The sequence below is a fragment of the Phoca vitulina genome, unplaced genomic scaffold (genome assembly GCF_004348235.1).
Source record: "Phoca vitulina isolate PV1807 unplaced genomic scaffold, GSC_HSeal_1.0 scaffold19, whole genome shotgun sequence".
In the NCBI taxonomy this organism is placed as follows: Eukaryota; Metazoa; Chordata; class Mammalia; order Carnivora; family Phocidae; genus Phoca; species Phoca vitulina.
The window spans coordinates 30,754,870-30,777,599 of NW_022589722.1; the positions used below are offsets into that span (position 1 = coordinate 30,754,870).

The window sequence follows — 22,730 nt, forward strand, 5'->3', positions numbered from 1 at the left end:
TATTGCGTAGAGGTTTCACGCGGGTATGAATCGTAGCTTCCGGGGCAGGCTGCTCCCCTGAGCTGCCCCCGTGTCCCTCCGAGCAGCTGCTCCCCCTTCGCGTTCTGATTAAATCGTGGCGGTCTGCAAGGATCCGATGGTGGCCGCACTAACGCGGCTCCCTGGTCCCCCGTGGGCAGTTGGCAGTGGGCGTCGGGGCCGCCAGGACTGATCGGTTAACCGGCTTGCGCATGCCACAGTGCTTCCTGTGCTGGGTGAGGAGCATGCAGTCTCTGCCTGTGGGGAGGCTGACAGTCCCCGGAGTGGGACAGGAGAGCACCGCGGTGCCCCTGCCTGGGCAGACTGTCGCGTGCTGCCAGGAGGAGGCGGTGCCTGGATGGCTCCGCCCTGGCCAGGTGAAGAATCAGACAAGGCTGTTCCCGGACCTCGGTCCCCCCGCCCTCAGTGTGGTGGTGTTTTGAACATCTTGACCATATCAGTTTGAAGGAGGCACTATTCCTGGCCCAGGGGCGGCATGACGAGAGGCAGTGGGTGGGAAGGCACCCCACGCAGTTTGGTGCTACCAGAGCAAGGGCGAGAAGAGAGGCTGGGAGGGGGCACAGGGCCGGGCTTCTGTAGACTTCCGCGGCCCACAGGGAGCCACTGGAGGTCTGTGACGCTCCTTGGGAGGCCTGCACTGCCCAAGGTGCTTCTAGATCCTTCTGCAGCCTCCTGCAGCCTCCTGCAGCCCGAGGTGGTGGTTGTCCCCACTTCGCAGATCAAAAGACTGAGGCCAGGGGAACTAAGCTGCTTGCCAGGGCCTCTCAGCTGGGGAGCATTTGAGCACGGAAGTTGGACCTGGGCCACCTGTCTCCAGAGCCTCCCACCCCCATGGCCCTCGTGGTGCGCCCTGTTTCCCTCTGGTCTACACCGGCTCACATATGTACCACTGGCATCTGTCAGCAGCAGTCAGAGGGGCTAGGTAGTGAAGCATTTCCTTTCAAGTAGCCACAGTGCTCCCAGCCATGGGGTCTTGTGTTCCTGTGAATAAAGAGCCCCTCCAAGCCCACATGGTCAAGAGATGAGGTTTAAACACCACCACGCTGGGGAGGGAGCAGGGTCCTGGAACAGCCTTCTCTGATTCTTCACCTGACCAGTGCGAACTCATTCTTGTTCCCACAGGTGGCCATGGTTGGGGGGGGCTGCTGCTTGGGACCCTCGGGCCTGCCTCTTCCCCATCTGCCCGCAGGAGGCTGGTAGGGGGGTCCAGGGCTGCAGTGGGGAGCTGCTCAGCCTGGGCCAAGCCACACCCCCTATGGGTACTTGCAACTTAGGGGGATTGTTTGTAGGCTGCGCAGGACTCTGGCTGGAAACATGCTTTAATTATAACCTACAAATCTGGAGAGAAATTCAGATCCCACTCTATTTGTGCCTTTGTTTCTGGAAAAGCCCTCTGGTCTGACAGTGTGTGTGTGTGTGTGTGGGGGGGTGGGTGGGTGTGAGTTTACGGGTGAGTGTATACGGATGTGTGTAGGCATGGGTGTGGCTAAGTGTCTAGGTCTGTAGGAGGATGCAGATGAGCGTGTGTATGCACACAGGGTTTGATTTCTGAGATGTGTGATACTTGCTGGCTTGGAGAAGGGTGACCCGATAATATCAGGGCTCAGCCTCATGTCCCCAGTGCAAAGCCACCCTGGGCCCAGGGCCAGGATCTGGAGGTTTTGCTCACGGTTTTGCCTGGGAGTGGAGAGGTCACCTGGTGCCCCTGTGTATGTTCACTCATTCCCGTGTGCAGCACCCTTTACACGCTCAGCACTTGTGAGCAAAACACTCCTCGTGCTGCCTTGTGGACTGGCGTCGCTGTTTCTGTAAGAAAAGACTGAAGGGCTGGCCCTGGGTCCTGCAGCCAGTGAGGCAGAGCTGCAGCTGGAAAGCTTGTCTGCCGCTCCGTGCTCGGTCTGCCCCGAGCTCCCTAGCCTCATGGGCGGCTCTGAGGGCCCCTGGGTCCCCCCGAGAAACTGATGGGCTCCTGTTCTTGCCCCTGGCACCGTGGCAGCTAGTCCTGCGCTCGGTAAAGTCAGAATGAATGGAGGATCATGTGATTGTCCCACTCACCTTAGAGATGGTTCCCAATGTTAGGTGTAGAAGGGATATGCCCTAATTATAGACGCCCATTAATGCAATTAGATGAAATGATTATGTGAAAGCTCCTAGCAGTGCCTGGCATGCAATGAGTGTGCAGAAAGTCAGTCCTAGTGGGACCTGAGCCTTCTCCATGGAAAGGGGTTGACAGCCCCCACTTGCCCCGCTGTCTGCCGAAGCGTGATGTGTGCCGACCAGGGCGCGGGCACCGTCGTACAGTATTCCTCTTGAAACAAACTAAAAACATCTTCGCTTTGAAATAGCATTCTGAATTTCATCTGTGAGTATAGGGATTATTACTCTATTGCAAGTTTACTGGTTGAAAATGATCGTAGTTGGGGTGGCCCTTCTGGGGCAAAACGTGATTGAGTCTCTGTGGCCACAATCTGAGCACTGGACTCGGGGTAAGACATTCTGGGCTTGATTCTTGCTTCCCTGTTTCTAGGTGTGTGACCTCAGGCAGTTTGCATAACCTCTCTGAGTCTCAGTTTTCACCTCAGCAAAATTGCCATAATACTTGCCTTGCTGGGTTGATAACCGCCTGCTGGGAGGACTGGATGTGTGTATTCGAACACAGCTGGGTGGGTTGTTCGGGGATAAATGAGCTGAGGTGAGGAGCTGTTTGAAGCTGCGGTGGGTGACAGCTTGGTGCCCTTTGAGGGGACGACAGGGCTGAGAGTGTTCACCCCAAAGCAGCTCCAGCTGCCTGGGAGCCATCCTCGTGGCCTGGGTGGGCGAGGCAGGCCCAGCCAGAAGCAGGATGGTGGCGGCCGTGCCGTCCAAGTTCTGCCATCCTTGAATTATCTTGCTCATTCGACAAGAACATCCCGGGTTCCTACTCTAGGCCAAGTCCCGGGCTGGGTGCTGGGCAGCAAACTTACACCCAAGCCACAGAGCTTTCTTTCATGAAGCTGCCTCCTAGCTTCCCTAGTATCCTGCCGTCTGAGCTCCTGTAGGCCCCGGACCTGTTAATGTCTCAGAGGGAGAGAGAAGTGGGGTGTGGCAGGGCTGCCCCGTCCAGCTGAATATGTTGTGTACTGCAAAACCCCAGGGTTTTCAGCCTCTTCCATGTGCAGTGCACAACACACGGGCTAGCACACAGCAGCCCGGGTACAAGAGCTCGTGAGCGAAGATCCCAAGCTCACGGCACCTCTGCCACCCGCCGAGGGAGGCCTCTTTCAGAGCAAAGCGCTTGCTTGCCCAACCATCTGGCTTCAGGTCACCTTCGGCTGTCCCAGCCAGCGGGGCGCAGATCACCTCTTTAAAATCATTACCCCAAGGGGTTAAACATGTGCTGCTGACCCTGTCCTGCAGCCTGATTCAGAAAGCTTGGCCCAGGATCAGTACACATTACAGATGACATTCAGAAATTCCACCTAAAAACAACAGTGCGGCTGTCCCTGCCGGGTGACGAGTGATTGGCCCTGTCCCGGCTTTCACGGCAAATCCTGGGGATTAGGCGCTCTCTCTGCTCCCGGAGACGCAGCCTGCCCGTCACCCCGGGCCACACCCTGGCCAGCAGCCAGCATGTTTCCTGGGGTGATGGCCCAGCAGCCTCGGGGCCCAGGATGGGCTGTGGCCCGTCTTCACCCTGAGGCTGGCAGCGTCACTGAGGGTGGTGGGAGGTGGAGGGTACGTGGGAGGGTCTCTTGAAGGGGACGGGATGGAGATGAGAGGGACAAACACTTCTTGTGCCCCCTGTGCTGGGATCCCATGGAGCAGAGATGGAGTGGAGGGCATGGGGCCCAGTGCTGCGCCTGACCTCATAACCATGCTCAAATGTCAGCTTTATGCCCCCAAAACCCTCGAAGGAGTGCTCTCGGCTGCCAGTTTCACCGACACAGACTCTCAGAGGTCACCCCTCACACAGCTGACGATGCCCCCAGGCAGCCCCCCAGACTTGTGCTGGACCTTCCGAGGGCTCGGTGGGGCTCAGGGCTTTGGAGTCCACCCGAGTGAGGCACGCAGGGCACCCTGCTCCTGCCCAGACTGCCCCAGTGGCCCGAGCTGGACCCGCTGAGCCTGGCCAACGCATCCCTCCTCTCTCAGCAATGTGCTTCCGTGTCACGGCAAAATGTGCCCTAGCCCCTCGGTTCCTAAAGCCAGGAGCCAGGGACCCTCTACACCCCCTCAGTGGCTCCCCTTACACCCCCACAACCAGCTGCTGCCGGGACTACCAGCTTTTAAACCCCTGCTGCCCGGCCAGAGAGACGTCCTCCGCCTAGGCCTGTCCTTGTCCTCCTCGGCGCTCAGCACTCTTGTCCCTTCTCTCTGTCCACTGTGCTCCAGCCCCCCAGCCCGTGCCTCAGACCCCAGACATCCGTGGCCTCTCCCCTCTTCTGGACATTAGCTAGGACATTCTCCTCTTTTTCCTCTGGGTAAACTCCTATCCATCCCTCAAAGCCCAGGTCAGTGTCAAATTCTCCTCTTGCCCACCTTCTGCACCCCCACAGGCTGAGTATTCGGCTGCTCCCCTATGTTCCACAGCAGCCTGGATGGGCCTCTTTTGGGACTCTTCTCATATCCCTTCTTTCAGCAAACACTGTCTATGCCCTGCAGAGGCAGGTCCTGGTCCAGGGGACACAGCAGCAACCAAGACAGACAGACATGCATCCCTGCCACATATTCATTTTATTCCAGAGGGTGGGAGCAGACAAGAAACAAGTAGAATATGGTCACGGTCAGGGGGTGGTGAGTGCGATGCAGAGGGCTGGAGAGGAGGAGGGGGAAGGTGTGGGTGGGGCAGAGGAACAACTTTAAATCTGGTAGTCGGAGACAGTTGTCTAACCCGAGGAGCTGAGGCAATGAGCCCCACGGAGATGTGAGGAAGAGAGCAGTGCAAAGTCCCTGAGGCAGACAGAGGCAAGCCTGGTGTCTTTGAACCACAGCAAGGAGGCCAATGTGGCTGAGCAGAGGCATGAGCCGGTGGCTGGTGAGGCGGGGTCTCGAGGCTGTTGTGAGTCCACTGGCTTTTCCGCTGAGTGAGGTAGGAGCCAGGTGAGGGTCTTGAGGTGGGGAGAGATGACCTAAGGCTTTAAAGGCTGACTCTGGGTGCGGGGCCGAGGCTCCCACAGCCGGCTGGGCTGAGGCGATGGTGGGACCCCCCCATGCGGGTCCAGCAGAAGGCATGAGAGGGAGACAGATTCGGGGTGTCATTAGAAGGGAGTGCCACATTTTGCTATGAGTTGGAGGTAGGCTGGATAACCCCACAGATTTTGGCCCGAAAACGGGAAGACTGGCATTGCGGTCTGCTGAGACGAGAAGGCCGAGACACTGCAGCTTTGGGGAGGCCGGAAGTTCAGTTTGGACATTAGGATCAAGACGCCACGGCCCCGTGGTGGTGAGCACTGAAACAGATGAGCTTGGGAGATGTTAGCGTGGGGATGGTGGTCAGAGCCCGTGACCCCATGAGCTCCCCGAGGGAGCGAGTGTAGACACAGAGAAGAGGCCAAGATGGGGCGCCGCAGCCCTCGTGCTCAAGGTCGGGGTGAGCCAGCGAGCCTGGAGCCGAGATGTCCTGGAAGAGGGGAAGGCATTTCCCGGAGGGCACACCCATTGGATTAGGTGACGCCCAGGCCACTGGCGACCTTGGCAAGGCCCTCCCGGTGCACAGGGTGGAGGGGAGACGCTCGGAGCAGGATCACTGGAGAATCCTTCTGGAATGGGAGCACAGAAATGCCCGCGCCCGCGGCAGGGGCGCGGTGCTCACGGCCCCATGAGTTCTTGCTGGTCTTGCTCTTCCAACAATTATGAATTCCTGGAGGCAAGGACCTACGAGGGGCTCATCTGTGCAACGCCCCCCTCCATCTCCCTGTTCGTTTGTCTTTCTCGCACACACATGTGTGCACGCACCTGCCACACGCACCAGGAGGTCACCCAGGCCCGGCGCCCGGCCGGCTGTGAGACCACACACGCCTGCTGACTTCCAGAGTCACCACGGGGTTAAAGCGAGCTCAGAGCAGACTCTTAGCGTCCCCCAAGGTCCTCCCGGGGACCATCTGTGTCCAGCAGAATGATTTGTGAGCCTCCTCCTGCTGCTATCATGCACCTTTGGAAAAGCCTTTGATATCACCAGGCACACTCATAAATCGTTCTTTATTAAAAAATAAATAAATAAACTAAAGTGTTTTAGCCAAATAGCAGTAGAGGCACGTTGTGGAAACTTAGGAAAGAAAAGTTGGATGATGATCCGAATCTTCCAGCTGCCTCACCTCACAACCATAAATGTGCAAAGGACCCAGATGCCCACCGTCACCCATTATCAGGAGGAGTGTTTCCCGCAGCCTCGATGTTGGGCGTTTCTGGACGGACTCTGCAAGGAACATCTGCTCCGTGGCCGAGACTGGGGACCCCAAGTAGCGTCCTAGTTATCACTGTCGTCAGACTAATAGCCAACCCCCTGGGGACCTTGCTGTGTGCCAGCCACTCTTCCAGCACGGTGGAGATGCTACTTACTTTCCTCCCCATCCGCGGAGGGGGAAACTGAGGCACACAGCACGTTCGGGCTCAGGGAGCGTGAGTCAGGAGAGCACACGGGGTGTCGGGACTCCATGTGGGGTTCTTGGGCCATGACCTTCCAGGGCGACCTTGGGCAGGGTGAAGTCCGACTCTTCGGGGTCCAGCCCAGTCCTGAAATTCCTCTGCATCTGCATTTCCGAGCATACCCCCCAGACTGTTCTTGCCAGGCCGACTTGTCCTTCAAAGTTCAGCTGAGACTAATTCCTTGGCGAAGCTTTCATGGGCTGCCAGGGCCCGGTCTGGGGTGAGCACTTCTCCCGAGCTCCCCCGAAGCCTCTTTCCTCACTTTCCCAGCCTCTGCGGACCTGCCATCTACGTCTGACTCCCCCAGGGGGCCGAGAGCTCCATGAGGACCCTCACCAGCGCTGGGCAGTGTTTATACCCGTGGCACCCAGCACGGTGCGTGCCCAGAGCACGGGCTCCATGCTTGCCAAAGGAAAGAGAAGAGAGGGCGCCGTGTTGCAACCAGAAGTTGGGGCTCGGGGCCCCTACTCTGCACTCAGCAGCTGCACACCGGGCCGGCGTCTTAATTCCTCGGGGCCTTGGTTGCCTCTGAAGAAGGAGGTAATGTCGCAGAGGTCAGGACTTGGCTCACTCTGGTACTCCCGAGTCTCTGATTCTAAGTCCAGTTGGCAAGACTGTGCACACCTGCCTTTCCGTGGTCTTTGTACATCCTGGGGGGACTGTGAGGGGTTCAGTGCGGCGGGGGCAGAGTGCTGAGAACGCGGGGGACCTGAGCAAGGTGAGCTCCACCTGGTGTGAGCTGGGGGCTGGGGTGGGGGAGATGCGATTTTTGGCTGAGGCACACCTCAACCCCAGGATCCGACCTGTGTTCTAGAAGGCTGGCTGTGGCCGCAGCGGGGGCAGTGCGTTGGGGGTGAGGAGGAAGGTGTTGTAAGGTCAGGCCTGACCTGAGGCGGGGTTGGGGCCAGAGCAGACAGGAGGGTGTGGACACTCTTGCCGATGGAATTCCTCTGCGTCCGTGGTGACTGAGCGGGAGGGATGGAAGCCAGGCGGCCTGCTGAGGATGGGTCCAAGTTCTCTGGAGACTGGAGAAGAGCAGCGGGTTTGGGGGAAGGGAACATCTGGGGAGATCTGAGCGGCTGGTGAGCTTGGGTCTGGGGCGGAAGGACCCCAGCAGGCAGGGGTGGGGGCAGCAAATGATTTCTCATCCTGCTCCTCATGGGCACATTTTTTGCTAACTCCGTTAAAGTCGGTGCCTTAGATGGTGAATCCCTTCCAGAAAAGTGCCCGGCCTCCTCTTCCTCTGGCGAGCCACACTGCTCGGTGGAAGGGGCGGTGGCCCAGGGTGGGCTCCCTGATGCTCACTTCCCCGCCCTGAGCCGGTTCCTCCTCCAGGAGCACAGACAATGCGGTTGACAGGAGGAGGACCAGACAGTAGACGGGAGTGGGCTTCCCAAGGACAAAGCGCGGTAGAAACTCAGCTTCCACATCAGGGAGGAAGGCTGAAAGGTCTAGCTTTCCACATTTCTCCCGGAGGGGAAGGGTGGTCTCCGGGGGCTGCCTCTCGCGCCTGCAGCTGTCCCATCCAGGCTGCTTTAGCTCCCAGGAGGCTGGCGGGGGGAGCACACTTAGAACAATCGAGAAGTGCGGATGGCGAGTTCTGTGAAGACATGTTGAGTGCCATTTGGTATTTTAAATATGCAGCCAGACTCCTGTCCCCCTTCCTTCCAAGCTCCTGCCTGGGTGTTTCTCAGGGGGAGAAGAGAAGACGGGGTTTCGGGAGCTCAGTTCCTCCACTGCCGATTACAGATGTGATTGCTTCCTCATTCCTTTCTGCCATGCTTGCCCTATATGTATGACTCAGCCAAGGGCAGCACATTCTGGAAGTTTCCTCCATGTCACGTGGCACTGTGAAGAGGGAGGAGACGCAGAGGGTTGGGAAGAGCTGGGCTTTGGGGTCAGTCCCAGCTGGATGGCATCCGGAGCTGTGCGCTGTGGGACCCGGGGCATCCGGCCCTCCAAGGCCACTCTACTCCCCCAGGGAAGTGAGGGGACAGTCTGTTCCCGATAGCACTGTGGTGAGGACTGAAGAAGCCACGGGCCCGTGAGGTCCACCCGTTTCCCTTCCCCTTCGCCTGCTGTGTGTCCCTCCCTGAGCCCATCCATGCTCTAGTTTTGTTTTGTTTTAAGTAATATCTAGGCCCGATGTGGGGCTCAAACTCACGACCCCAAGAGCAAGAGTCGCACGCTCCTGACTGAGCCGGGCGCCCCATCTAGTGTTGTGTTTTGTATGTACCCGCAGTATATCTTCATTTTCTTGGGTTTTCCTCTTTGCCGTTGATCTGTGCTCTTAATCCTCGTCTGCAGGGTTCATTATTTGTCCCAAGGAGACTTCACTGAGATGTGGGTGATGATGTGCCCCTTCCCGATTGCCCGTCATGTCTGTGTTTGTCATGACCACGTGGGTCTCCTCCGACCTCCCTGTTCTCGGTCCCAGCACCTGGGTCCCAGCACCTCGGCCGGCACTCCGCCTTCCTCCTTGCTTGTGGCCCTGCATGGCGGCCACCGAGGCCAGACAGTGAGGTCTTGCTCTTCCTCGTCCCCTTTCCACCTAAGCCAGGAAACTCACCGACCTTCGACAACTGTGCATTCTCCCTCTCCCCACGCTCTCCTTTCCGGGTGATAATTTTCCACTTTGTAAACTGTGCTTAATGCTTTGATGTTCAGTTCGTTCACTCATTCATTCAGTAAATGTGGGCTGAGGACCTCCTGTGTGTCAAGTGCAAAGCAGGACAAAGAACCTGCTCTGTGACACATGCCAGAGACACAAGAGTGGCCGGAAAGACGGTGCCGTTGGCCTCCGGAATTACACAGCCACGGGGAGACTGATGACTCCCAAGAGAGCAAGTGGTTCTATAACCGGGTTTCACGGGGTGATAGCTTCTCCCTCTTTTTATTATGCCGGCACGTGACTTTCTTACCTCTGTCTTTCCTAAGCCGGATCTCTCTTAAAAGCACGGTTAATTTCCACTGACATGAGATCAACACGAAGTCTCCTGATGCATCACCTGGCCTGTTAAAATCCTCTCTGACAACCCTGTTCACGCCGTTATACTTTGTCATTTAGAATCACAGGACTTCTGGGTTGAAGGCTGACCTTGAGAACGCATGGTGACTTGCACAAGGTCACACCTCTGGTCCCTGTGGAGCCAGAGCCGGAACCCAAGTCTGTGATCACGGGTCTCTTTATGGATCAGCGTCTCGTGTCAGAGACAAGACCCGTGCCGAGAGCTCCACGGCTCCTTTCCATCCTTCCAAACAACAGACGGACACTTGGGTGCCACGCCAAGTAGCAGACACTGGGGGGTGGCTTCAAGGGCCAGGAGGGCCGGCCACAGACCCCACGGGATGACCAAGATCCCCGTTGGACCTTTGTGCTTCATGTCGGGCTCCTGGATCCCAGCACATCAGCTGCAATTTACAAAGCAGAGACGAGACGTGAAGGTGAAGTGCCCGAGGGGCCTACATTTTTCAAAGGGAAAAAAAAGGCTTAATTATATCTTTAAGAGGCACAGACACGTCGACACGCCAAGGAATACTAGCAGCGTCTGAGACCCGAAGCAGAAATGCCAAGGACGAGGATTTGGAAGATTAACACAGTTGAACTCGGCACCATGGTGGTTTTTGTTTTTTTTTTTTCCTGGGGCTCTGGAAAGCTGAGGAGGTAAACACCCCAGCAGGTCAGATGCACACGCCAGGCTTGATGGAAATGCACCTCTCCCTTGGGCCTGCATTTTGCTGCTAGACTGGTCATTAACTAGTGTCCTTCAGAGTCTTCCGTGGCTCCTCTTTCCTACAGCACAGAGTTTTGTCTTCCTTCCTAGATTGTGGGGGGCCTCAAGGACTCCTGTCCCTTCTTTCCTCTGGCCTTCTTTCGTCCTCCGCCTTTATCCCACTCAGTCATCATGATGGTGCTCTGTGCTGGGGACAGTGGGAAGAATGAGTTGCAGATGTTGCCCCTCGAAGGGGGAGCCGACTGTTGCTTCCCAGCCATGGGCAGGTGCAGCGTCAGAGCTGAGGGGGATGAGGTATCAGGTACCCCAGGGCTGGGGAGGCTTCATGAAAGAGGACCTAAGCGGTCTAGCTGGTCCCCAGTGCCTGGCATGCAACAGATACCAATATCATATCTGTAGGATCAAGTTGAGGGGAGAGTTGGGCCGCGGGGGAGACTTTTCGATCTCTGCAGGGCCACAGATGGGAGCACGTGTCTCTCTTCCCCCCCCCCCCCCCGTTTCCCTGCTGCAGGAAGGTTGGTACTGGTTCTGAATGAACACTGGTCTAGAATCCACGGTGGGGAGGAAGCCAGGAGACTGCAGACCTAGACTCCTGGTTCTGTGAGACTGACGAGGTGTGAGGTCCTGGGAGCAGGCTGTGACCACCTCCTCAGCCTCATCTGCCTTTCTCTTCCCAGGATTGACACCGTTCTGAGAACTGGCCTGAACCATCATACTTTTGGGATTTGCCCAAGTCCTTCCTGCTTCCTAGGTTCATAATTATTCTTCAAAATCCAATTTAAATGTCTGTAGAATCTTCATTAAACCTGCCCTGTGTAGAATGTCCTCTAATGGATGGATGGGTGGATGGATGGATGGATAGCTCGGTAGGTGGATGGATGGATGGGTGGATGGATGGCTGGATGGATGGATAGGTGGGTAGTAGATGTATAGATGGGTGGGTGGATGGATAAATGGATGGATGGGTGGGTAGATGGATTGATGAGTGGATAGATGATTGGGTGGATGGATGGATTGGTGGATGGATGGGTAAGAAAGCTGTAAAGAAAGAAGTGATATCAGGAGAAAGCCTGGGCTTGGTCAAAGGGAGGACTAGGAGGTGGAACTCAAGCTCAGACTATCCTGGGAAAGGAGGGAACATGTTCACCCAAACCAGAGCTCCAGGGGAAGTGTGACTAAGCAGAAGAAGTAGTGGTCAGGTCCACAGAATGGGTGTGGCCTGGAAAGGGAGCCCTGGGTTAGCTAGGATTATGGTTAGAGGTGGGGATTCAGTGCTGACTTCAGGTCAGAGGGAAGGGGTAGAGAAGCTCCTTCTGGTGAGGTTGGGGGGGAGCAGGGGGGCAGGCAGGGGACACACTTCTGAGCTCTGCTATGTGCACTCATGATTTCTTGTTTCACACTTGCAGCACGCATATTTGTCCTGCCTTAGTCATTTTTCTTGTTAAATGCAAATACCCTGCAGAAATCTCGGCTCTGAGAGTGACCTGCTTCAGAAGTCAGGCCCACCTCCCCCCTGGCCCTTCCCAGTGCCCCTTTCACTCATGCAGCCCCTGGCTTCCTTCCACGCCTCTTTTGTCTCAACACTCAGCTGCAGCCGAACAATGAGCCATCGCATGGCAGAGACCAAACCTCGAAAAGTGCCCAACATGATGGATTTAGATGCAAATGCTTTCTACACATTCGGGGCTTTCCTTTTAGTACAATTTTAAAATCAATCCCGTAAAAATACTCAACACTTGCTCTGTTTTTCCATTATCCAAGAATTCAGCCATACTTTGAAAATCAGATCACATTTAATTTGGAATTGCAAAATGCTTTTTTTGCTGTCCAGTAGTCATTTCTGAGGGTGAAGGAGGAGGATGTCCTCGTGCTTGTTTTGTTTCTGATCTTGAAGGTTGTTATTTTTAATCCCCGTTTCACAGAAGAGCAAATTAAAATGCAGGAAGGTTAACAAACTCTTCTGGGGTCATACTGCTCTTCCCTGTCCCCATGCTGAGCCACGAGGACAGCCCAACGTTGCCTTTATGTACTTACTTAGCACAGTGTTTGGCACACATACACAATGCCCAGAAACTTCTGTGGCTCTGAACCGTTCATGCTATTCAAATGTGTGTGTATAATAATTTTATAATATTTATATTTTACATATAAATGTATAAGCACATTTTATATTTCTATACAATATTCATAAATTTATATAAACACATTTATATATATAAATATATATATAAAAGTTTACATACATTTAAAATATATAATTATACATTTTTATATTAATATTTATATATAAGATTTTAATATATATTTAAATAAGTATATTTACATATTTCATAGTATCTAGTTATATATTGGCATTATAATAATAACATAATTTAAATTATTTATAATCTATATCACATTAATTATATGCTATATAAAGAGAATAATGATAAATAGAAATAAATACATATCCGATCGTAGCTTGCAGAAATGTACTCTCCACTCCACTGCTCCTCTGTCCCAAAATAGTTCTCAGGCTCCCCCAGCCTCTCACCTCTTCCTTGAAGACCCGGAAACTTCTCTGAGCACTGGAAGCAGAGTAGTAACTTCTGCCCCGAGGGTGGGTGAAGTCAGGAGGTAACCCGGACCACTGAGTCTGGTGGGCAGCACCGTGGGCCTCAGGCCTGGGGAGAGGAGAAGCTGACATGGAGGGGGCCCACTGGGGAGCCCCCACCGACCCGGCCCAGATTCTGTGGGGGGGTTCGTGGGCGGGAGCGGCCGGGTCGTCAGGGGCCACTGGCAAACGGAGGGCTGCTGACAAGCCCGCGTCTTTAGCAGCGAGCTGAAGATGTTCACGGGCATTCACCCGGGACAAAGCTACAATGTCACCGTCGGGCAGGGCCAGAGAAAGGGTGCTGACAGCCTGCAGAATCTCTCTCCGTCAGAGCGAAAGCCCTTGTTTACTTAGAATAGCCTGGAATTCCACCCCGGCTGCTGGGCATTTCACTTTTGAGACATAAGCCCAGAGACGGAAAGGGGGGATGGCACGCCGAAATTCCCCTTCTGAGCATGAACTTGGCGCCACTGCAGAAGGCCTTCGCCAGCCTGCAGTGTCCCCCGAGCCTCTGACGCGGGCAGGGGCGGCCCCCGGGGCCTGACGGCGCTGCCCCGTGCTTGGGTCCCGACGGCGCTGCCCCGTGCTTGGGTCCCGACGGCGCTGCCCCGTGCTTGGGTCCCGACGGCGCTGCCCCGTGCTTGCTTGGGTCCCAGGTCTGCGGCAGGGAGTCAGCACTGTGGAGCAGCAAACCATCAGCGGCGATTCCTCAGCATGTGGTTGCGGAGCCGCCGGGCCGAGCTTGCCCCCTGCCCGCACACTGCTGTGGGGCACCTCGACGGCCGGCTGAGGGGCGCCGGTCCACGCTTCCCACCCCCGCCCTCAGTGACCTCGCCTCCGCGGCTTAAAATCAGCCACGGAAATTGTACAGTCCAGCGGGAGAGCCACCCCTCGGGGCAGGTCCTAATATCAGAGCAGGCGGGACGGAGAAAGGACTTCGGACGTCGGTCATCCCTAAATGTCAACAGCTCTTGGTGGCACCTGGTCGGCCGCAAGCACCGGGAATCCATCAACCTGCAGACTTTGCTTGTGTTGCTTCCTCGGCAGGGGGGAGCCCCTCCTCCAAGAAGCCTTCCCTGACTCTGTCAGACTCCGTCTCCTCCATTCTCCTCTGCTGGACTTCTATGAGAACACGGCACTTAACTTAGATCCTTCACGGGCTTTGAAACCAGGATTCTGTTATTTTCTCTGTATCACTGAGAACGGCTCCGGGGGCCTATGGAGGAATGTATGGATGCAGGTGGAGGTGAAGGTTGAGCCCTCAGTCTGGCGGGGAGGCGGCCCTGCACACCCGCAGCTCATCCTTTGGGCAGTTGCTGTGCTGGGTCATCTGGATCGTGCGGTGCAGAAACACAGGGTCACATGGTATCATTTGTTCACTGAAAAAGCCGAGGCCCAGAAAGGGCAGCAGCGTCTCCATAGTCCGGCCAGGGTAACGCCCACCCTAGCCCCATCCATCTCATCCCAGAGGGCAGGAGAGTTCGCTCTGAGCCTCTGGGTGTCCTGCGGAGGCAAGGTTGGGCTAGCAAAGCCTGGCCTGGAGACAGGGAGATGGCCAGGCACGGGTTTGGAGACAGTTATGGAATCCACTCTTTCCCCCCAGTCCTGCTCCCCGGCAAATCTGCCTCGAGTTGTGCCCTCTTCCAAGCTGAGCTTTGTCTGTGCCCTGTACTCTGAGCCCCGGCGGAGGAGGCCGCCAGTCGTGGCCTCTGTGTGGTCCCTCCACCACCTGTCCTGCTGATGGCCCTGGCCAAGCTCCGCTGCTCAGGCTGGACCTGCTCTGAGGCTCTGTGGGCAGAGCTGCCTCTCGCTCATTGGTCACTAGCAACACTGCTGAGCTCAGGTGTCACCCTCCACAGAGGCACGGACAGCGAGGGGCCCAGGGGCATGTCCCGTGGAGACAGCTCTGCTTGGATAAAGGGTTTCCAGGACCCCGCTGTGATCTTCAGTATCACAGGAGACAGGATCACATCTGCTTTGCTTCTTCCCCAGGGTCAGAACTGGGCACAGTGGGTAGGAAGGAGGGGGACAAGCGTCTATTGGGCATCCACTCCACACCAGGCCTGCTTCTAGGCTCTTCCAAATCCTCTGTCAGGTAGATGGCCAGAGTGAGCTCACTGTCATTTGTCCCCTGGAGGTGGAAGCAGAGCCCAGGGGTGACCACTGGGAGGTGGATGCTAGACAGGGGACTCAAACATCTGGCTCAGCATGGGACTTGAGGGGTCTAAGACGCCTTCTGTTTCTCTCCAGGTGTCGTGCGCCAGGTGCGGCCCATTGTGGGCCCATTCCATGCCGTCCTGAAGCTGGAGATGAACTACGTGGTCGGGGGTGTGGTGTCCCACCGAAACGTGGTCAACGTGCACATCTTTGTCTCTGAGTACTGGTTCTGAGGGCCTGTCCATGGCGCAGCACGCCTGTGCCTCCAGGCCAAGTCATTGCCACACCAACCACGCCTATCCCTCGTGACATTTCTTAAACTGATGTATTTGTTTTAGTGTTAGGCCAACATGTATTAAGCTGGGCCAGATGAATAAGTTCATCTGATGTATTTTGGTATTTAAATAATGAGTCCAATTACTCAACTGTTTGTTGAAAACCTTGCTTATTTTTGAACGCAAAGGTTAAAGTTTGCTCCCTTTCTCTGCCCGGGGGCTAAGCATTGCTAAGGACCAAGGAAAGAAAGACATTTTTCACGGGGCAGCCAGTCTAGATGCCAAGAGAAAACCAGTTCTTGCACTGATCATATGAAATTTGACATTTGGTACATTTTTTGCCAATTGGATGCTGTATGTCCAATGACACGGTTGCTGTCGAGTAGCAGGTATGACCAGTTCTGCCCAGAAGCAGCATGACGCGATGCCTCGGGGCGCACTTAGAAGGTGCGTTATGGTTCTGTTAAAGCAGGAAAAATTCTTCGGGAAAGAAAGACAGAGCCTGTTAGGTTTGTGTGTGGACTCTGTGCGGTCAGCAAGGGAGTGGCTGGGTTTTCTCTGCACCCTGCATCCATCTTTTCTTATCAGAGGTGGGAAAATAAACAGTTTTGTGATCCTCCTGATGGCCTGTGCATGAGAGTCTTTCAAGAAGGGGGCTCTCCTCTAGCAAAGCACCTGGGAATGCCCCTTCACGCCTTCTTAGAGACCCTCCTGCCCCCTGGGAGGCTCTGGGGTGGGACCCGGCCCGTGTATAGGAAGAGCTTCCCACCCATGTCGTTTCTGATACCATGCTGCCCTCTGACAAGTGTGGCTCAAGCCCACTCCATGCCCCACGTCCAGCCCTGCTAGGCAAGATAGTATTCCATATGGGATCCTGGTCCCTTCTAGAAATCACCGGGGAGAAATAACGATTCCCTTCAGCAGGAAAGAGAGACCACCGGGTGCAGTGAGTTCCCATGCACTTGGCCTGTGGTGCTTCATTCATTGCTCCCAGAACCCAGCAAGGTGTGCATGATCAGACACAATTTCAAGATGAGCAAAGAGGACTCAGAGGAACTCCACTGCCCAAGTCACACAGCTTTTTAGGGACACGGGATTCAAATTCAGTTTATCAGGTGCCAAACTCCATCCCTCTGTGAAGCCCTGGGTCAGAAGAGAGGTGGATAGACTGGGTTTATAGGGTGTCCCAACACCCTCAGCCTAAGCTCTGCAGCACACTGGGACCCACAGGGATTCAGCACCAGGGCCCCTCGCTTCCACACATGCCTCTCCTCTGGATCCTCCCCGGGTTTATCCCATCTTCTTAGGCAGGGACCCCACTTGTGGCTCAGAGCCTCTCTTCTCCCATGTTCCAGCTCATCTCAGCAGACTGGACCCTGGTACTGGCTGAGAGCTCAACCCCACATGGGATGTCACCCTTGGGATTTCAACGTGGCTGGTGTTCTGGTCTTTGAAATGAGCACTGCTCCAACTGCAGAATGTAGTCTCTAGCCGCCTTTGGGAACTCCCTGTGTTTCTGAGGTCACTCATTCTGGGCATTGGTCTGTCAAAGCCAGGCCAGGGCCAGCCAGGCACAAGACCTGCGGGGCCTGGGCATCTTGAAGTCGTGGGAAGGGGAAGAACGGGAACAATCCAAGGAGCCATCCGAGAAGCTCTGAATGCCAGTGAATTGGGGTCTTGGCAGGGAAGGGGGGACCTGGGGTCCGATCACAGGAATGGAAGCCTCAGGGTGATGGGCAGGAAGTGAGAAGGCCACTTGGGGTTCTGGTTTCCTGCCTGCAATTTGGGGGACAAGTCTGCAAGGGCCAGACAGTTGGGGCCCACGCCCTCAGGGAGAGGGAGGTTTCTCCTGCTCCGGGATTCCTGGGTGGGGCCGAGTGGGAGGACAGAAGCAAGGACCCCTGGAAAAGGCCTTCCCACTCTCTTTATAGGGGTTAGGGTGGGAGCTGCCATTGGCGGACAGAGCCACGCCTCCTGTCTTTGATTGGCTCTCGGGAGAACATGTGACCCACGTTGGCCAATCAACCTTCCTGAGGGTGGGCGGGGGGCGTGGGCGCGGGCAGCGGGAAAGCGCAGAGGGCGGGGAGCTGCCAGGAGGAAAAGCAGAGGGGAAGAGAGTGAGCCGGGCCCTTGCCCCGCGTGACCCAGAGAGCCAGAGAGGCCGAGTCAGACCTCACCTTGGCAGGGGCCAGCAGCGCGGGCCACCGCCAGCCGCCCAGCCTCGGTTTCTGCACCTGCAAAGTGGAGGCAGTGATCCCTGCCCGGCCGCCCCCCCTCGATGGCAGCCCGCGGCGCCGGAGACGAGGAGCACAGAAGGGCTCTGCATCTTCAAGTGCTGCGTACCTGTGCCCGATCTTAATGCACTCATCGTCCAAAGTGAGGAGGAGGAGGAGGAGGAGGAGGAGGAGGAGGAGGATAGCGATGGCCTCTGCCAGTCAGGCCACACCAGTGCGCTCTGCATTTCCTTTTCTTAGCCACCCGTGAGAGACTGGGGACACAGTTGTGTAGATTACACAAGAGCCCAACTTTGCGTATTTGATATCATGCTCTGGGTTGGGCACCGGATGGAGCAATAAGTGTCCCATTATTCTTGCCAAGTAATTACTTCCAGGGCCCAGCTTCGGCTACATTAGGGGCCCAGCTAATGGGAACCAGCAGGGCCTCTGGGCCCCAGACCACAGTGATCTCTTTTTAATTGCAGCCTTAAGACAAAATAATCGAGGGGAGTCACTAAAGGGAAAGCAAGTTTATAAGCAGGACGAGAAGGCAAAGGCCCACAGACATTAGACCGAACTCTCTTTGCTGATTTGGTAGCAGAAGAAAGTTGGAGGGAAGGTTCCAGAAGGTCTTTGTTGTCATGTTCTGCCGGAAAGCTGTGTCTGTTTTGAATGAAGGGAACCTACACTAATGTTCAGAGGAGCACTGCAGCGTGGTGGCAGGAGGGCCTAGGTCGCCTGGCGTCCTGGAGGGACCAGTGTTAAGGTGGTGACCACCCGGTCACCTAGAGCCCAAGGAGGTTAGCTTTCCTAAGTCCCATCAAGGTCCTCAAGTTCGTTCAGGTGAAAAAAGACACCTGGAAATCATGCTACATTTTCTTGTTACCAATATTTTATCATGAAAATTTCCAAACATACAGCAGAGGTGAAAGAATTCAACAGTGAAGGCCAGGGTACCCACCACCTAGATCCTACCATTAACATTTTACAAGATCAGTTTGCGTTTCAAAGAAATATGATTTGATGATATTAAATTTCACATTAAAAAAAAAAGCTCTGTGGGTTTTGCAGGCTCAAGGTCAGATCCTGCCACTCACAAACTGTGTGGCCTTGGGCACATTGCTTCGTGTCTCAGATCCTCAGTTCTCTCTGCTACAGAATGAAAGTTAATTCCCTGTACTTCATGGGAGTGGCAGTAAGGACAAAATGATCTGATTACATAAACAGCACAAGGACCACCACACATCAGGTCCCCAGGAAATAGCGCTATCATTACAAATAGAGTTGAAGAAGGCATTCTTTATTCGGTTAGTCTCGTGTGGACAAGCCGTGGACACAGCAAGACTCCAGAGGAGTTTATGAGAGAGTCACCTAAAGGGGCTTCATGTGAGCTGGCTGCCACCGCAGACTCCTTGCTCCTTCCATTGGGGACACCAGCAGCTAGAGGTCATGCCCACTTGTCCTCGGGTTACTTCCTGGATCACAGCTGGACTGTCCCCCTGGGCCAGTTCGCATATGGTGCCCCCGTTCCTGGCTGCACTCTGCTTGCCCGGATGACGTCTGGGTCTGGGTGTTGGCAACAATTCCTCATCTCCTGTCACACTTCCCAGCATCATTCATGCCAAAGAGATGGGCTCCTAGGGGCTGCTCACCATCCTCCTGGAAGTGGTATGAGACGGAGAGTGACTCTTGAGTGACTTGCGAAGTCTCAAGGGAGAAGTAGAGTGCAGCAGAGCTTGTATAATATGGCCCTTAGGGAGTGTGGGGACAGTCACCATGACCCCGAATAATCACATTACATTTTGTACAACACCTGTTATGTGTCAGGAACACCTCTGTAACTGTCCCCCCAAACGCACGCACGCATGCACACACATGCACGCTCACACACACACGCACACTCACACACACACACACACACATACACGCACGCGTGCGCACACACTTCATCCTCAGCCCCTCTGCCAGGCCAACTCAGGGCTATCTTCTCCCAAGAAGACACCTGTCGCATCCCTGGGATGATCCTCCACTCCCATCACTACAGAATTCACGGTGTCAATTCACAGTGTCACCGCCTGTCCTGTGCTCTTGATATACTAGCCCAAATCCACAATGCTGCTGTCCCCAACATACTGGATCTGTGACTTTACTTTCTCAAAACTTGCTATTGTAGAACTTCAAAAATGCATTAAAGTACAGCAAAGAGTCTACGAAACCTCTCATACCCATCACCCAGCTTCAATAATTACCAACTTTTTGCCAGTCTTCTTTCATCTCTCCCCTCCCCCTGGCTCCTTTATGTTATAGGAACATTTTTTTCAATAAACTTTATTTTTTAGAACTGTTTTAGATTCACAGAAGAGTTGTCAAGATAGGACAGAGTTCACAGACACCTGGCCCCCAGTTTCTCCATTGTTAAGATTTTGTATTAGTCTGGTACACTTGTTATAATTAATGAACCCATATCGATATGTCATTGTTAACTAAAACATGTACTTTATTCTGGCTCCCTTGGTTTGTACCAAATATCCTCTTGTTGTCCCAGGACCCCATCCAGGATCCCATGTTACATTCGGTTGTCATGTCTCCTTAGCTCCTCTGGGCTGGGACAGTTTCTCAGACTTTCCCTGTTTTTGATGACCTTGGCAGTTTTGAGGAGTACTGGGCAGATATTTGTAGGATGCCACTCAACTGGGATTTGTCTGATGGTTTTCTCATGGTTAGACTGGGTTATGGGTTTGGGATGACCACAGAAGGGAAGTGCCCTTCCCAGCCCCTCCTATCGGGGCACCTGACATCCACAGGGCTGATCATTGTCAGTGTCATCACCTAGGTGAGGTGCATCTGTCAAGCTTCTCCACTTGAAGTCACTCTGTCCCTGTGTCCATTCTGTCCTCTTTGGAAGGAAGACATTATGCACAGCCGGGGACTTATTCAGGGATGAGAACTTATTCTCCACCATCTTGAGAGCAGAGTGCAGGAATATTTTAAGGCAAATCCCAGACATCAAGTTATTTCATGTTTAAATACTTTAAACACTTTTTTCATATACATTTCTAATGATGAGGGCTTTTAAAAACATGACCACCATACCTGTTACACCAAACCATAGTAACGATGATTCCTTAATTATTTCTAATAAGTGGCTTATGGTTTTTTTAATTCAACTCAACAAGCACTTAGCAAGATAGGTAGAAGGACCCTGCTGGGTGGGGCAGGGGCAGGGGCGGGGGCGGGGGGGGAGGTGGTGAGGATACAAAGATAAAAAACACCTGATCCCTGGGATGGGGGGATGGGGAGCAAAAGACAAGGCACTTACTTCCTTAACAAAAGGAACTTTTCATTTACCAAAGGATTCACCTTGGGACTGTTCTACAAAACCAGCTTCCACCTTGTGTTCATGGCTTACAACAAATGGACTTGCTTTAGTCTCCACGTTATTCTCCAAACCTCAGCCCAAACGTGTCTCCCAGAGTTGAGGCTTCCCCTGGATCCCCACCATCCAGGGCACAGACTTCCCTTCATACAACACGTGTTTGAAGCGTGTATCCTGCATAATCCCGGGACTGTCTGACCTGGAGTCCCAGGCATGGTCACCTGCTTCCGGGCGGGGCTCTGGCCACTGAGAGGCCAAGTGATCAGAGCCAGGAACTAGAGGCTGGGGAGGCAAGGGAAGGGGAAGGGTGTGAGCAGGACCCCCTGTGCACCTGCTGCCAAGTCTTGTTGGAGTAGGGCAGGGGGACTGAGGTGAGGCGAGGGGGCTAGAACGACATCCCCTCAGCCTCTGTTCGGTAAATGAAATAAAGTTCAAAGTTAGAAGGTACTAATTATCTATGTGTAGGCAGTTAAATAGTCTCCCCCCAAAAGATAGGTTTAAGTCCTGATCCCAAGCACCTATGAGTGCGACCTTACTTGGAAACAGGGTCTTTGCAGATGTGATCAAGTGGGGGATCTCTGGGTGAGCCCATCCCGGATTTATCGTGGGTCTTAAATCCAATGACAGGTGTGATGATAGAAGAAAAGAGAGAGAGACTCAACATGCAGACCCAAAGGGTATGGCCATGTGGAAAGGGACACAGAGGTCAGTGACGCACCCACAAGCCAAAGATTGCCAGCAACCTCCAGAAGCTGGGAGAGTCCCGGGAAGAATCCTCCCTCAGAGCCTCCGGAAGGAGCGAACGCTGCCAACACCTCGATTCCTGGCTGTGGGGGAGCGTACATATCTACTGTGTCAGCGACTCCTCGGTTTGCAGGAATTTGTTGCCGCAGCCATGGGAAAATGATATGGTGGTGTGTGTGTGTGTGTGTGTGTGTGTGTGTGTGTGTGTGTGTGTGTACATACATGTGCATGTATATTTTTAAAATTCCTGCTCCATAGTACATCTTTTGGCTTACATCATAGATGGAGTATCTTGGACATCATAGATAAGGAATTAATACTGTTATTTCCTCATGTTTTGCAAAAACGAGGCACACCTGAGTGTGGGTGCATGCGCCTTGCACGTCCCTTTGGTCTCAGTCCTGGGGAGAGCAACTCCATCGAGGCACCTGTTTCCCTGGGAATTGCTGCCGGGGGCGTGGGGGGGGGGCACAGAGCACAGGGAATCATCCACCTCAACACGACTGCTTCAGTGAAAACAAGCATCCTGAGTGATAGCAAGTGGCAGACAAAGTGCAGCTGCCTTCCATTTGGAGAATTTAGTGGTGATTCCCCGTGGCCACCCCAAGTTCAAGGTGCCACGATTTAATTATTCAACATTAGGGGGCATTAGAAGGTTTTGGCGCGTGGTGACGAGGGGTCCATTTTTAACACAGCTGGTGTATTCGTGTCTGTGGCATCTGCATGACTCGGGGTCGTGTAGGCCACGGTACTTTAATCACGCATAAAACTATGTACGGGAAAGGGTCAACAGTACGAGTCAAAGTGAAGTGATTACTTCGAATCATTAAAACCGCCTGGACTTGGTCTCCCTGCAGGTTAATGTCACCCTGGCTTGTTCCTGTTGACTTTCTGCAGGGACTCAGAGTCCGGTGCTATCGCCCTCTGAGCAGTCTTGCACATGGTGTATTTGGTGCCCCATGAAATAAGCAC

General features: G+C 54.4%; 1 protein-coding gene across 1 annotated transcript in view; it reads left to right on the forward strand.

Annotated features, from left to right (window-relative positions):
* Positions 1 to 16,038, forward strand: part of FBLN1 (fibulin 1) — an 82,412-nt gene extending 66,374 nt beyond the window's left edge. Inside the window, exon 17 of the mRNA XM_032416637.1 lies at positions 15,241 to 16,038. Within this exon, the coding sequence (XP_032272528.1) occupies positions 15,241 to 15,380 (140 nt within the window). The 3' untranslated portion in view covers positions 15,381 to 16,038. The remainder of the gene's footprint in view (positions 1 to 15,240) is intronic.
* Positions 16,039 to 22,730: the final 6,692 nt, after the last annotated feature.